Here is a 16,925-nt window from a genome sequence, read left to right as displayed (position 1 = left end):
TTTCAAAATCAATATGATTCTCTCAAATCACATGCATTAGCATAAATGCCGAAATATACGCTTTTTATTATCGATTAGAAATTTGTCGAATTTTTTTTTGCAACGTTCAATAATATAAAACTGTTTATTATTCTGCTTTAACAATCTCTTTAAAGTTGCTCTTCTCTCTTTTTGCAAGAAGCCGAGATTTAATATCAGAACAGGAAAAATCTGTTTGGCGGGTTTTTCTTAGGACGTCAACTCATCATATGGCAGCGATAACTCCCGGCGACTAATAAAAGTCACATGTTATCACACGTGTGCGCGTGATAGTGGCGTCGTAAAAGAACGGATGCATCATGACGCATTTTTATCTCATGCAGCCCCGTGAAAAATTCACCGCGCGTTTTCCACGATGCTCCGCTCTCCGTCTAATCTTCATTCCCCTCAAGAATTCGTGCCGCATTAATTTTACATGAGCCCAAGGACAGTGAGCAGCGTGGTCAACGCGGATTTGACGCGGCTCACTTTTGCGATTCTTACGGCGATAACGGAGAAAAGTCGCCCGCGTTGCGCATTGCCCGACCGCAGAAAAAGCGTTTCTCAAGAGCGTGAATTATTCCGTAATAGCATAATTTGAGCCTAGAGCATAGAATATTGCGTGAAATCCCGTAGGCACTTCCTTTCTAACACATTCGAACTACATATTAAAAAGAATGTAACTTTCGTATATATTCGTACGTGGAGGGTTTGCATCAAAAACCAAACAAACCAAACTCGCTTATCCAAAATTTTCAGGAAAAAAACTTCTTATCTTCAAACCATTTATTTTGTAAATATAGTAATTTTCCTTTAAGCATATAATAGACGTAAAAACAAAATTATAGACTTTAATATTTTAACAACTCATTTAAAAGAGAAAGATAATGAACCCGCTAAACTTGTTTGGTCTCGCGGGAATTTTATATTTGCCGTCTATTTATCCTGTAATATTTTACATTTATCTTTTTATAACATTAATAATGATAAAGATGAAGAGGGAAACTATTTAAACTAAAAAGCACTAATTTTTTCACCTTTTATTTATTCAATTATTATCAAATTATGCAAATTGCTCTTAACAAAAATATTCCTTTATTTCTCTTTGTATAAATATTATAATTGGTTTCCCGGGCATATAATATACATAGGAACAAAATTTTACGTTTTTATTAATATTTTGAGAAACCGTTTAAGAAAAAATAAAGAATCTCTTATTTGGTTCTTGCGAGAATTTTATATTTATATTAGATTCTTATTTACATTCATATTTTTTGATTCTTACCGGAATAAAATTTTATTTACGGTGTTACTGATAGAGAATAATTTTGCGCCAAAAGACTCAGATTTCTTTAAAAATGGATCTGCTTGGTTTCTTGTGGGAAGCCCTTTGGATATTTTTCAAATTAACTATTTAATAATTAAATGCTAACTGACAATGTAAGAATCGCGTGTCAACGCGAATGTTTACACGACCCGCTCCTGTCGACTCAGCTAATCGCCGAAAGAACGCAGCCTGTACATCTCATAGTCGGACGTTCGTGTTTAAGGATTATGGAAGAATGCAATTCACAGACGCATTCTGAAACGGACATTCCGATCGCTTGTAGATCGCGTCGAGAATGCGCAGCGTGCATTTACATAACTAGTTCGGCAGCGCGTTTCGCGCACGCACACGCGGCGTTTAAGAAATTGTGGGATAACTGGTGCACTCTCGCGTTATCGAGAAATACGTGCGAAAAGGACCGTCGTCGCCGCGACGCGGCGTCGCTCGCGATTTCTTCATTGAATGCCTACCGGTGATTGTGTTTCCCATCGCACGGTGCAAGAAATCCATGCCGTGAATTAATTAATTAGCGACGAGCACGGAGCCGTGCGGAGAAGGAAGCGTTCCGCGATCGAGAGGTTCGTCTAAAGTGACGTTAAGCAACATTTAACGATGCACTGCTGTCCACGATCGTCGAGATATCTGCTCGCTTATTTGCTTTTGTGGGAGACGCAACGTCGCACGATCTCTTATTATGAACTTTTATCTTGAGAAAGAGAAGTAAGATTTCGCGCAACACTTGCAGTTATTTTCCGTGACGCCGACATGCTAGATAATATGTTAACATATGTAACGCCGTAAAAGAATATACAGGAGCTTTCGACGTTTATTTATTTGTAGCTACATGGAAACTTGTGGTTTTGCTGAAGTGTATTTAAAAATTCAGTTGCGGATTTGAAAACAATTTTGTTGGATCATTAAAATAATTATGAGAGATGTTCAAGCGTGAACAATGTTGCAAACAATTTTGGTACTTCTAGTAATTTAAACATCAATTGGAGTGCATAATTATTTGTGATACGATTTAACGAAATTATTTTCAGACCTGTATCCAATTAAATTTTTAAATACCTTTGTATCTTTCCGTGTATTTTTTTCCATATACTTATTCTAAAAATACAAATTTTGGTATCACATGAAAATATGTATCGAACGCATCATTATCTGTAGCTACGAGTTATCTGTCTTCGAAACTTCCAGGTAGAAACTTTTTTTCGTTTCACAACTCTGATTTTCTCAAGCGCAACGATATATAAATATGTCGAAAGCGATAATTTAAGATCTCCTTTCCGCTGAAGCGACAAATGTTGATATCACGTAAAATCGTATATCAATCGCATCATTATCAGATGTGAGTTATCGCACTGTTTTTCGAATGCTTCGAAACTTCTAGCGTTCCATAACTCGCGGCTGTCTCATTTTCCCCAAACGCAACGATATAAATATGTCGGAACCGATAATTTTAGACCGACTCCCTTCTGCTTCCCGGGACACAGAAATGACAGTGAGTCGGAATACGCTCGGTTCTGGTCGGTAGAACACAGTGTACGAGCGCGGACCATCCGTGAAACCTATCGAAGCGGACATCCGATCGAGAGACAAAAAGAAAGAGAAAGAAAAGGGGGGAGAGAGAGAGCGAGAGAGCGGTGCATGCGGACGGATGCCGGACGATTCACCTGCGCGTCGTACTCGCGATGATGCGAGAACAACGCGGTCTCACGCATCGCACGTCATCGTCGCGCGTTACTCGCTGGGTGCCTAACCCGCGGTTGCACGCACCGCGAGCATTCCCACAGGGCGTACGCGCGCGGAAAAGTCGTCGCGCAGGTACGGCTCCTCCGCCGCCGCGGTCCCGCGACGACACGCTCGCTGATCGCCGACGGAGGAATTCGATACACCGGCACGCCAGGGGTGTTGCCGGGGATTTCTCTCAGGCAAACCAAGCGTAGGAAATTCCTGAAGGCGCGGCGGGTGGAACGGATTGCCGCTTTCGTGATTGCGTCCATTTTTTATATATTTTTTTTGTTTCTTTTTAGTTTACTCTCTTTGAATTAGAGTTATTAAAAAATATGGAATTTTTAGGGAATTTGGTTGTTATTTTTAAAAATCATGGATTTTATTGGAACTCATGGAAATTGTTAAAATTTCACTTTTACATTTAAATTCTATTTCTCTTTCTCTGACAAAATTGTTTTTTTTTTTAATCATTTTTTAATATGAAATCGATTAGCAGTGAATGTGGCACATACACCTCCACAAACGTTTCTCGTGTAACTCGCTAGTTTTCATGAAAAAATTAGTGACAATAACACATCGTATTCTAAATTGATGATGTGTGTTTAATTACTTTTTGATTCGTGCATTTTCGATGAGCTAGATCCTTGTATTGCGGACAGATAGTTCATATTATTTCTTTTTAATACTTTCTCAAATTTAACAACGGCTTGTCATCGTGATTGTATGAAGGAATATTTAAAAGATAAAATAAAACCAATTTATTTCAACGCGGCATTAGAAAATTCTCGATCTTATCTGGAACTTTTAATAATAAATAACCGAAAAATAATAACAATGTCCTGGAAAAATCTTGGAATTCTCAAGAAATTTTCTTACAAAATTTGAATAAACACTCCCGTGAAATTCTCGCCAGTAAGTGCTTTCCCGAAACGCTATGGAACACGCACCGTGCGCGAACAAGCGATGTGTTCCGGCGGCGGTCGCAATAGTCGACGTTAAATCGCGGTTTCCGCAATAAATAATCGCCGCTCGTAAACAACCGCAATTATCTCAATTTTCCGCGTGCCTTATGCGTTAAATACGCTGGCGCATCCGTAGATCTCCGGATTTAAATCTCCCTTTTTAACCCGTTCGATCATTCGCCGCGAGCGCCCGTCGTCGTATAATCAGCTACGGGGCCGCCCGCCCGCGCCTCGTCCGTATGACGACCGGTTATCGGAGGCATCGAGAGGCTTCTCGGTAGTTCGAAGGTGGTCTTCTTATCTGCCGGAGTGGCCGTGGAACGTGTAACATCGGCTGTCGTTCTCTCTCTTTCTCTCTCTGTCTCCCGTCGTCGGCTCGCGGCCGCAACTTTGTCGGCGCTGCCTTCCCCGTCGAGGATCACGTCCGCGCGGACGAAGTGCATGAAATGCACGCGCGGATGCATTAATCGACGCGCTCGCGGTGCCGGTTGGCAATGTGTATGAGATGCGCTTTGTATATAAATCGTTTTACTTTACGATCTTGTTATTTCATAAAGGGGAGGGGGGGAGCCAGGAGCCTAAGGAAAGGAAATGCGTGCACAAACTTCACTGTTATTCGAATAATTATTTTATTATTTTCTAATTAGCAGGAGACTAATTAACGTAAAATTGGATGATAAATAACGCGGCATCGGTGGCGCGTTAAACGTGTATTGCCGCGCGCCGCATTTGTGCGTGACGCCTTTTGTTTTCGCGTTAATCACCCATATCTCGTGTTCCCGTTGCCTGCGCGATCCGCGTTGTCCGAGTGCGGGAATCGACGCATAAATCACCGCCTGCGCGTATCCAAGGCCGTCGATCGCACGTTGAAGGAAGAACGCGCACGGAACAGCTGTTACCGAACAAAGGTGCGACGAGACGAGACGAAACGCATAAGCCCTGATTACGCGCCGATTCGCACGCTGATGCAACACGGAGCTCGTCATGTCGATACTCAACGTCCACTCATCGCCCGGATCCCTTAATCTCGTCATACGTTGCGCAATGTGTTGCGAAAACATGCGTGGAATTATAAAAACACTGAAGGTTCTTTATTTCTTCTTTTTGCCGTCTCTTTGTTTCTTATTCCACGCCATGCTGGAATATTAAATTAATTTTATTTATAATTATATATTTGCGTAGTTATCATATATTAATTACATGCAAATCTATCTTCGTCGATTTTAACTTTTTTTTTTTATTCAAATCTTTGCAGAAAAAAATGCAAATCAAATAAATTATATATAATTATAGAAGGAAATTAATAATATATATTGTGTCCGTTTTTTAAGACCACATCCAGAGAAAAGTTTCTTCGAGTCAAAAAATATTTGTCTGACAATGAATCAAAGAAATTTATGCAATGCAATTTTTTTTTTTAATGAAAGAAATATATTTTTAAAACTAGAACAACTAAATTATTTCTTACATTTCCGTCAGTACTTTCTTTGAATTAAATAATTAATACGATCGCGGCACAACTGTTTACGACGAACGTAAGTATTTGCTCAAATTAGACAAATAATCTATTTACTTAAAAAAAAAAAAATTTATAACATTTTTGGAAATCAAATAAATTTTTATTTTTCTTCAAAGGTATTTTCACTTCAATTTAAAATAATCAAGTTCAAGAAACGATTGCATCAATTTAAACATAACTTTTCTCTGGGTGCATCATTACATTTTGACAATTCTTATTGCATCGAAAGATATTTCGTTAATATTGATAAAATGGCGAGATATCTCTGTAGTCACTCCTGATACACCGGAGCGTTAACTTACGTACGTTCAGCGTCACGTGCCTCCTTTTTTTATGCGTGACGCTCGATATATCGCAGGTATATCCACAGCGATGAGTCCAGCGATTGAGTCAGTGCGATTCGGATTATTATCGCTCAATACGATCGCGGCATGGCTGTTTACGGCGAACATAAGTATTTCCTTCCGGCGGAACGAGGCTTACGGACACGATTGTCCTTGGCGAGTCGAGTGCTCGATGAGTCAACTCGGCTTGACCGTGGGATTGGTTCTTAAGTTTCTTCTCCATTATCACCCTGCCGGCTGTACCCGCAGGATCTCGTCAGGCACACTTTTTCGCATTCTTTCGTCCGTTTTGCGTCACGTTATACCTTTTTATTATTTATTTAAAAAGAAATCTTAAATAACTTTTTATAAGACACGTGGATAAAAGTCAAAAGTTTAGTCACAAGGTCACCAGAGACCCTCCAATAAATAAAAAAGCCACGAAAAACCTTCCAAATTCAGGATAATATTATTTTCTCTCGTTTTTTATTATTTACAGGAACAGCGCTGGCGCTACGTTTTTTTTTTTTAGATTTTGCTTTTTTAATTACACTTGGGGTCCAATAAACCCCACGTAACTTGTGAGAGAATAAAGGAACAATAAATCTCGTGGCAAACTTGGGAAATAATAACGACGGATAAACGGAGTGCGAGAGAATGGATTTAATTGAATTTAATATTGGAGGTATCTGGACTATGAGTATAAGGCTTGGTTTATTTCTTTTTAAATTGAATTGAACAGAATTTGTAAAAAAAAAATAGAATAAATTATAAGCGAGCCTTATTTAACCCAGACGCCTAATTAATGCGAATTTCGACGGCGGGGGGGCTCACCGATTTCCTTATTCTCGAATCGCGACGGTCGTTTCGCAGGAATAACGCTCGTAATTCTAGAACACGGTGTATCTCCTGCGAAGGATAAAAAGATTGCCTTGTTTGTGAAAGACTCTGAAAGGAACGACTTTGGAGCTACGTAACGCAATTCACACGTGAAGTAGGCGCGAGATAGTACCGCGGCTACCTTGAGATAGAAACCCGCGCTATGCAGGTCGCGGCTACTCGTTTTCTGCGCGTATCTCGTGTGCGCGCGTTGCAGTCTCACCCACGCGTCGTCGTGCATACGCGAGCGTGTGCAAGCGCGCGTGTAGGGTGCCGCGAGGCGGGAGGCGAATCCACAAACGCATCTGGCATTCTACGATCGCCTGCACAGAGTCTGTGCCCGTCATTATTGCCCCCCTCCGAAAGATGCGATCCGCAGGCGGATGAATCTTTCGCGAGGGTATTTCGAGATAGGAATGTGGAAAATAAATCCACACCGAAACGCACAAGCGGCGCTAGATAATTTGCGACTTGAAAGCAAAGCCTTCCGTCCTGTACTTATTTAACGCGGGAAATGATAAATGCAGAAATAATGTAATAGATAAATTTTTTTAAGAATCTTTTTTAAAAACTTTTAATTACTTCCGCCTTCTTTCGATGCACCAGTCGCTGAACAATTTCTTAAACGACTCTTTAAGAAAAATATTAAAATAATGAAACTTGAAAATAATAAATTGCGAATTGATATTTTTTAAGTCTAATTTTCATACAGATTTGATTAAAATATTTTTTATTTGAAAGTGTAATCATACCAAGTTATTTCTATTGGTTTACTGACTATACATTGACCTTATTTTTTTTTTTTAAATAAGAACAATTTTATACAATATATAATATTAAATCATTCTTTATTTTTCTGTGATAAGGAACTTAATCTCACATTTTATATATTCTGTAATTCTAACAATGAAATCTTGCGTAACGCGGATTCTCTCTCCCAGATAACATGAAATCCATCTAATCGCACGTTACATATTAGTTTACCGCGATTACATATGTAAAGTCACGGGAATACACGAGGGAAGCAAAGTGTAAATTGAGTTCAGCATTACCATTGGTATCTCGCGAAATGTTCGCGATTAGATTTTCGTCATGGTATATGACAACGAGTGAAGGTACAATATTTGAGATGTGCGCGCATTTCCCCGGCTAGGCAGACGTCGTCGGGTCGCCGTCGCGCATCCGGTGCATACGAAACTACGGCGCGAAGAGGAGCGAGCGAGCGAGCGAGCGAGCGAGCGTGCGGAGGGACGCGCGGAATGCACGGAATGCAACGGGGCCACCGGCGTTCCCCGATGATGACGGGCCGCTCTCCCGAATACCTCCGGAGAGTTCGAGCTCCCGTTTTTTTCGCGACGCGACGCGACGCACCGTCACTCGTCACTTCATCCAGAGGCGAGGGCGAAGTTCGGCACGCCGATCGACATGCGAAGTCGATTATTGCGGCACGCCGCGCTGTGACGCGAACTGTATCCGGTATACGAGGCGAGTCGCGGGACAATGGATGCAGAATGCCGTGACCGCACCTTTCATTCGCGATTGACACAGTGACGATAAGGAAAACTAGGACTGTCTTTTTTTTTTTTTTTTTTTTTTTGAGAATTATACGAAGCTATTAACCTTGAAGTTAATGACTGCTGTGAATGAATTTTCCACGCGCTAATTCAAGTTTGATACGGTTTTTGTTAATAAAATTAGATAGCGTAAAATAACATTTAATAAGATTTCGTTTACATTAAAATAGTATTGGTTTAATAATTAGTTTAACACTTTGTAATTTGCGAAGTAGGAAAAAGTGTTGAAAAAAATTCTTAAAAGTGTAAAAAATGTATCTAATCATGTGGGTGATTTTTCTAGTAGTGTTAATGTAAGAAAAATATAAGCAGTACTCTAGATTAACAAACTTTCGTTTCTTATCATAAAAAATACACAACTCAATATTAATTATATTTAAATTTGTTAGTAAGATATTTGCTATAAGATAAAGAATCGATATTTGTAGAATTAATTTATTTTTCTTAAAAAAATTAACTTTGTTTAAGGATAATGAAAGTTAGAGTAAATCTCGTTTCTAGTAAAAGTTTCTAGTTTTGAAATTTGTAAATGTACACTGAGAGAAAGAATTACTAAATTTCAATAAATATTTGTTTGAATAGTTGCAATGAAATATTTGCTTACGGTAAATAAATATTTACCCAATAAAACAAAATAATATTTAAATTAAATGTTTCATTCTTGCACCAAATAAATATTTATTTACATTTGATAAATATTTAATTGCAGCTATTAAAAAAATATTTGTTAAAATTGAGTAATTGTTTTTCTCTCAGTGTAATAAAAAAAAATGGATAATCCGAGAAAAATACATAAATGCTCGATCAGCGCGAAATTAAGATCACTCGTAAAGGTGTGCGACGGCATTCGAGGACGTCCGAAAAGAAAAGAGGTCGCGTTCTCTTTGTGTCCATTCGTACACGCTGAGAATCCGGACATCTGGTCGGCCCGCGCATTGAGAACGTTAGTCAGGGTTAAATAAAACGACCTGAACAGCCGCCGCCGGACATTCGGTGTTGCACGCGTTGTTCCCGGATATCGTTCGTGGTGCGTGTCGCCAGAATAATACGGTATCAGCGGCGGCGGCGGTGGCGGCCGCGCGCGACACGCAAAGCCGGTCCTGTCCGCGCGTGTGCAACGTACAACTCGGATCCGTAAGGCTTGGGGGGGAGGGGGGACTTAACAATGCGAACGACCATTCACCGGACGAAACGGTCAACGGTACACGGCTAATTCGGTCCCGGTCGACCAGTCGCGGGCGCATCAGGTGCATTCGGCATCCCGGCAACGCGATGCGACGCTCTCGCGTTGCGTAGATGCGAGAGCGCGTACCGCATCGCCGGCGACGATATACAATGCACTTTGGGGATCTGGAACGGAGCTAATTAACACTCCCTCCCGCGTAAGGGCGAGAGAGAGAGAGAGAGAGAGAGAAAGCCAGAGAGCCAGACGGCGCCAGTCCGAATACCAGCCAGAAGCGCTCGTGATCTCCCCTTTGAGAGTTCAATTGGAACGCAGCGAAATTCACGTTCTCCAATTTTATCGAGTCGGGAGCCTGCAATTTGAAATACATAAAAAACTTATGCATGCCAAATGAATTTATGTTCACAATGAACGCGTTGTGGCACGACTTATACATAAAGATCAATTTAAAACGGGGAACCGGAGATTTGAGATCAATTAAAATCTATCTGCATTCGGAGAAAAAACTCGTACCGGCAATCAGAAATGTGAGAATAAATAGCGCTTCAACTGTATATTATAAAGCTGTAACAAGAGCAATGAATAAGTTATATAAACTATGAAAATACAGTGATAATATATAGTAATACAGAAGAGCACAAACAATATTATTGTAGTAACAATATCAATTGGTTTTTCAAATATAAAGGAAACATAACTTTTTCAGTAAAGAAAGCATAATTTTTTTATACGTACTTTCGTACGCATCACTTTATAAACCTAATGACTTGAACTCCCGAGTCTTTATAGTTCTCAAGCTACTTCGTTTTCTCTCGGTGTAAGATTTAAAGGAAAAATAATACAATTTTAGCACAACTCTAGAATAATTATCTATATCTCCAACAATAACAGAGGTGGGAGGAGAGGGCAAGAAATGTGATTTTTTAATCTAGAAATTCAGCAATAATCGCCAATAACGAGCGAAACTAGAGTTCCACGACTCCAACATACCTTTGCTTCTCCTATCACCTCGTCGGCCTTGCTCGTAATTAAGGACCAATTTAATTAAGAGGGAAGGACAAGGAAAAAGCGTCAGCGAGAGCCACTTCGTAGGATGAATGAACTCGTCGCGCGGATATGTAGTACCCTCGGGTATACTTTTAAACCACGTATATGCGTGTACGTGCATATACGCACGAACGTGTGTGCCAAGTGCTAGCCGCAAAAGGCTCGATGACTCTAATTAGTCGTCCTAGTTTGCGCTTGTTTAGAGACACTTAAATTCATCTGCACTTGAGCCGCATGGCGAACGACCATCCAGTTTCTTGCTTTCAAACGAACGCGAATCGCGGAGGAACGTATTTAACGATTTTATAACGAACGTGGACATTCTGTCACACGTATTATCGTACATCATCCGTTTCTTAACTTTTTTTTTGCATTTCCGTGTTCACAGAATGAAGAGATGATCGCGAGTCTGTCAATGAATGGTGGCGGCAGTGGAGGGAGCCGCGTGGGTCGTGGATTGGCCCTTCACAGGTCCAATTCCAGCCTGGAGCTTCCGCACAGTCCGGATCCTGCCTCCAGGGTGCCAGAGACGCCTCTCAGAAGGGAGTATGGTTCCCATGGTAAGAGTCACACTTACTCACTTTCTCTAAATGTCTTTATTTACTCCAAACCGAAAGTAGCTTTTTATAAAGGACGTTCCATCACTTTCTCTTTTTTTTTCTTATTTAACTTTTCTAATTTAACGAAAAATATTTTGCTGCGTTTACAATATTATTTTGACGCAACTTAGAATCTTCGTAATGTCTTAATATTTTTCATTTAAAGAGTTTAATTCTTGCAAGAGATCAGTTTTGCTTCTTTGAAGTTGATTGTAATGCGTTTCAACGTTACTCATCTCATCGCAGGAAGCATCGACGTAGTTGCGCAGTCCATCACGGGCGGCGAGAACTTCTTCGCTATGCTGCAGGACTTTCGACCAGCGGACCAGCGCGGCGCCGTCACCGGTGACTATCTGCGTCGCGTTCATCAGCAGGACGGATCCGGCCAGCCGCTCGACGTCGACGAGGTCTGCGGCCCCACCGGCGCCGGTTCCAGTCCGAAGCTGCGACTGAAGCTGAACAGACTGTGGGGCGGTAAGCCGCCGCGGGCGATGGAGGAGACGTGCACCAGCCCGGTGGTGTCGGCCGACGTGGAGGAGCGGCACCGGAGACGCGCCTTCGCCCATTACGACTGCCAGTCGTTGACGGCGAATCTCGGCTACGCCGCGAAGCTCCGGGGGATTCTCTTGGCTAGAAGGAGAAACACGGCCACTGGGGCATCCGCCGCCAGTGCTCTGAGAGCATCCACACCCGACGAGACTCCCGAGGAGGATGCGGGCGATGGGAAAGGTACATTGAGGAAAAAAAGATAATTACACAAAAATATTTTGCGTATTTATGTTAAAAATAGTCCGCGTTAAAAATTCTGCGTAGAATTTTTAACATACCCGAGTATTAGTTTAACATAATGCTACTATGTTATTTAAATATTTTGTGTTGTTTAAGTTATTGTTTGAAAATTTTTTAGTAAAATTAGTACAATTTATAGGTAAATGAATAAATAACATAAAAGTAATGTATTATAACTTTGAAACGTTAATTCTAAAATAAATGAATAAAATGTACTTACCAACACGTTATAAATGTTAATTTTACTGAAGAAATATACTTTTATAATTTATTTTCAAATTGTATCAAAGTTACATATTTCGTGTTAATTTTGCATGGAATATCTGTTATTTTTTAACACATGTTTGTCTTGCGTTAAATTAACACAAAAATTTGAGCGGACGGTTTGGGATGTGCAACACGTGTTAAACTCAAGACAAATTTTTCAACTGTGTAACGTTCTCATTGACGGTTTCAGGTAATGACTTGCTGGAGTCGTGCCCTTTCTTCCGCAACGAGATCGGCGGAGAGGGCGAACGCGAGGTCGGCCTCACTCGCTGCGCCCAGGGCAACGGAATTCACAGACCGTCATTGTCTTACGGTGTCTCTGTATTGGAGCCACCGCCCGGTGAGACTTTGTGGAAAAATACTTGTCCACTACAGAAACGGCCCCTGCCCATTGAGAGTGTTGACGAGGGGGCCCACTACTACCGCCGATACTTCCTCGGTAAGTGAATGAAGACATGCCTTTGCTTGCGCAAATCTTTTTTCGCGTTACATAAAAGATTCCCGCGCTCGTTACGCAAAGGAGACGTCTGCGTAATTGCATATGTGCATTGTGTGTACGAAAATTTGATTTGTTTAAGCAAACTTTTTTAAATTTAAAACAATTAAAAAATTATTTGTTTGAATAATTAAAGTACTTATACTACTCATTGCCTACTATTTATTTGAATAATTAAAGTAAATTCGCATGTGCATAAATAAAATTCCACGCAGTTGGTTTTTCGCTCAGTGTCTCATAGGCATAAGGATATAAAGAGAATGAAATATCTTGTCGCAGGGCGAGAACATCAGAACTGGTTCGGCATGGACGATCAGCTGGGGCCGGTGGCCATCAGCATCCGGAAAGATGTCAATCAGTACCGCGTGATTGTGCGCACGTCGGAGTTATTAACATTGCGCGGCTCCGTGCCGGAGGAGGCCCTCGGCATTAGGCCGCAAGGCCGGCCGCCCACCAGGGAGCTCCTGGAGCTTGTCGCGCCGGAGGTGCAATTAGGCTGTCTGAGGCTCGGCACACCCGCCGCCGAGGAAGCGCTGGCTAGGTTGGACGAGCAGGGATTGTCCAACAGGTACAAAGTCGGCGTGTTGTACTGCCGAACCGGTCAGAGGACCGAAGAGGAGATGTACAACAACCAGCACGCCGGCCCAGCCTTCCTGGAGTTCCTGGACACCATTGGTATGCAATGTTCTTTATTACAGCATTTGCTCTTACAACTTACAATAGATACCTACTGAAGTTATGTTTGTATGTAAATGTACGTGATAAAGATATGTCGGAACACTGGGAAGCTAAAATTAAACCATACGCTTTTATGAATAAAAAATACACAATTAAAACGAATTAAAATATAAATAAATGTTTTATAATATATTTACTGTTGTGAATATTAATAATATTTTATATTTCATGTTTCAGTTATAATTATATAATTAGATCACTTTATATCGTGAATTCTTACAAAGATTCAACAACCTTAGCATCATTACATATCTGGTTACTGGAATATTCATCCTTCAAGAACATTTGTTCACTTTACTCGTATTAATGTTAAAAAAATTGCTCTTTCAATTCTTTCAAATTTCACTTATTACTAAAAGAGATACACGTTTTTCGCGGCTAGAAAGTTTTTGCGTGCACATTAATAAGTGAATTAACGTAGTGCGGTGAAGAACTCTCGTCGGAAGTCGATGGAATTATTCCCTCGTAAACGCCCGGTAAATAAAGCAGCCGGAAAAGCGATTTACACGCGGGTCTTACGCGCGCTCCACCGGACCGCTTCGCGGATAGTTTGACTCGCTTTATCGGCGGTTAGCCGATTCAATGCCCCGGAATGATTTCTCCTACTGCGCTCCGTAACGCTAATCATCCGCGAACGCGCGCGTAATTTCGCGGTCGTTACTTCCACGCGTGGACTCTCTGGAATTGTTGCGTTTACGATCACCCTAGTTATCCCCATTAACGATTACTATCGCTTTCTAAAAGAGAAACGCGCGTCCTGGTTTTTTTTTTCTTTCGTGCGTCGCGCGCTGCATTTCGCGCCGCTTCCGCGGGCGACCGGTCGATGATTATCTCGCGTTAATTCGCGTGGACGCGATTATCAGTTCTCCTGCGTAATATCTTACAAACAGGAAACGGCTCCGAGAGATTTGTAACGTACACCCTTTTTTTCGCTTTTACAAACTTAGTTTTTATTTAATATGCATATGTAATTATTTCTATTACATGTTTCTTGCTCCTTCATTTTATTTTACATTTTTCTTTGAAAAGCTATAATTATATTTGACACACGTCTTTTTTTTAACACGAGAACCGCGTGCGGTTCTAAGTCGCAGAAAATGGGATTAATAAAAAAAAAAATAAATAAAAATAAAATAAAATAGAATTGTCGCTCGACGTGCAATCGCGTCCTGAAGACGCGTAACGAGACGAGCGGCGATTCGCCGCTGCGCGCCGGGCAATTGAGATAATTGCATGTTTTTCATGACAGGCCAAAGAATAAGACTGCGAGGATTCGAGGGTTACAAGGCCGGACTGGACACCAGAACCGACTCGACGGGTACGCACGCGGTAGCGGCGACGCATCGCGGGACGGAAGTCACCTTTCACGTGTCCACCATGCTACCGTTCACGCCTAATAACCGGCAGCAGCTGCTGAGGAAGAGGCACATCGGAAATGACATAGTCACGATAGTTTTTCAGGTACAGTTTTGCGCCGGGTAAATTAAGGCTATCGCGATTACGCAATTGTGTAATAATGGCTGCGCAGCGAAACGTGGATATGACGCACGGAACACTCGTGCTTGCGACGTGATTTAGATTTATTATGCAGCTCGTCCGTAAAAAAAGCAACGTGAGACATCGCGATCGCGATTCCACGTGATTCGTGCTGTTGGATAATATGTGGTTTCAATCGTCATCTCTCACGTCACGTACGCACAAAAAAATATTAATGATACTGCTAAGAAAAGCGATTACTCAGTTTATCTTTTTTTCTGTAGATAACGGTTATCTTTAACAAAGACTTCCCTTGATAATTTTAAAATGAAAATAAAATGAAAAATTGAACAATTTAATTTTTTTATAAAACTTCACTAATAAGTTAGTTAATAGCTTATGAAATGAATTTCGTTATGTTAAAAGTAGCATGAACAAAAAATGAACTTAGTTAAAAATTGCGTTAAGATTAATAACTTCAATTAAATTAGAAAAGTTAAAACTGGAATTAATTTTGGAAAGCGTTATATTTATATTAAATTAAAATGTTGTAGCTTTTTAAAGTTAGATTATTCTCAATAACAAAACAAAATAATTATAAGTAATGTGAATCATCAAATAAATTTAATATTTTATTTGTAAATTAAGTTTATATGAAATAACAAAAAAATATTGTTTCTTATACGAGAATATATTTTTAATTTAGGAAAAAAGTTAATAAATGAAGCTTATGAATTTTAAAGATAATTAGTGTTAAAAATTAAAAATTAACTCATTTGAAATAAAGTAAGTTAAAAGTCAATAACTTTTAATTTAGCTTTTAAAATTGTTAACTTTATTATTTATTATTTAACTTTTAACTACTGCCTATTTAAAATATGCTGACACAAATTATAGAAAAACTTATTGTCATATAAAAAAAGTTTTTATGCTCTATCGAAGAATTATAATGAAATTTTGATCGATGAAAAGTGAAAATAATAAGCAAACCGAATGTTTGTTTTAACTTAATATTCTTGATTGAATTACAAGGATTAAATTACCAGAATTCATATTTTGTAACATTATATTTTAAATAAATTTGATGCTTTTAATGAACTTATGAAATATCTATGAAATGAATAATATTTATTTACTACAATTCAAATAAATTACAACATGTATTTTTTGTGTGTTTATTTTAGTAAATATTATTTGTCAAATAAATGATGAGTGTATTTTCAGATTATTGTCAAGAAAATATTCTTTTAAAGGTAACTGCTATTTAAAAAAAGAAACTAAAATGGAGTAATCGCTTTTCTTGAAACTAGAATATCTTTCTGTGCGTACATTAGAATTCGAAAAATTATTTCTACATTCATAATACACATTCTTTGAGTTCAGTTTAATATTTTGAATGGTTTTGCTCACGTGTTTTATGTAGCTTGTGTGATGAAAGATCTTACAATTAATAATTTCCTTCAGGAACCTGGTGCGTTACCATTCAGTCCGCGAAGGATACGCTCTCAGTTCCAACACGTGTTCATCGTTGTGCGAGCCATAAATCCTTGCACCGAAAACACGCAGTATAGCGTGGCGGTGTCCAGGAGCAAAGAGGTGCCCATCTTTGGACCTCCTGTTCCGCAAGGTGCAACGTTCACAAAGGGAAAGGCTTTCGCAGACTTTATCCTAGCGAAGGTTGTAAACGCTGAAAATGCGGCTCACAGGTAAGTTGCTTCGTTTTCTTTCTTTTATATGTCGATAAAAGTTTTATATATCGATAAAAATAATGAAACCGAACATGTGTTTTTTTTTCACCAGATCTGAAAAGTTCGCTACAATGGCTACGAGGACGAGACAAGAATATCTGAAGGATCTTACTACAAATTATACTAGCACAACAGTTGTCGACACAGGCCAGAAATTCTGTACGTTGAACTCTTAATAAATTTTATTTGCTTTTAATTATAATACAATTAATTAGATTTTAAAATATTTTTGTTTAATGAATT

At 39.7% G+C, this 16,925-nt stretch overlaps 1 protein-coding gene across 4 annotated transcripts in view; it reads left to right on the top strand.

Annotated features, from left to right (window-relative positions):
* Positions 1 to 16,925, top strand: part of LOC105198556 (signal-induced proliferation-associated 1-like protein 2) — an 86,403-nt gene that overhangs the window by 64,788 nt on the left and 4,690 nt on the right. For all 4 annotated transcript variants that reach the window (XM_039449533.1, XM_039449532.1, XM_039449530.1 and 1 more), the window contains exons 2-8: positions 10,958 to 11,129; positions 11,415 to 11,897; positions 12,415 to 12,663; positions 13,000 to 13,395; positions 14,708 to 14,919; positions 16,399 to 16,640; positions 16,735 to 16,841. In XM_039449533.1, the coding sequence (XP_039305467.1) occupies positions 10,967 to 11,129; positions 11,415 to 11,897; positions 12,415 to 12,663; positions 13,000 to 13,395; positions 14,708 to 14,919; positions 16,399 to 16,640; positions 16,735 to 16,841 (1,852 nt within the window). In that variant the 5' untranslated portion in view covers positions 10,958 to 10,966. The remainder of the gene's footprint in view (positions 1 to 10,957; positions 11,130 to 11,414; positions 11,898 to 12,414; positions 12,664 to 12,999; positions 13,396 to 14,707; positions 14,920 to 16,398; positions 16,641 to 16,734; positions 16,842 to 16,925) is intronic.

The sequence above is a fragment of the Solenopsis invicta genome, chromosome 5 (assembly GCF_016802725.1).
Source record: "Solenopsis invicta isolate M01_SB chromosome 5, UNIL_Sinv_3.0, whole genome shotgun sequence".
Lineage (NCBI taxonomy): Eukaryota > Metazoa > Arthropoda > Insecta > Hymenoptera > Formicidae > Solenopsis > Solenopsis invicta.
Note: the sequence above shows the minus strand (reverse complement) of the source record. Positions and strands in the feature narration are given on the sequence as shown.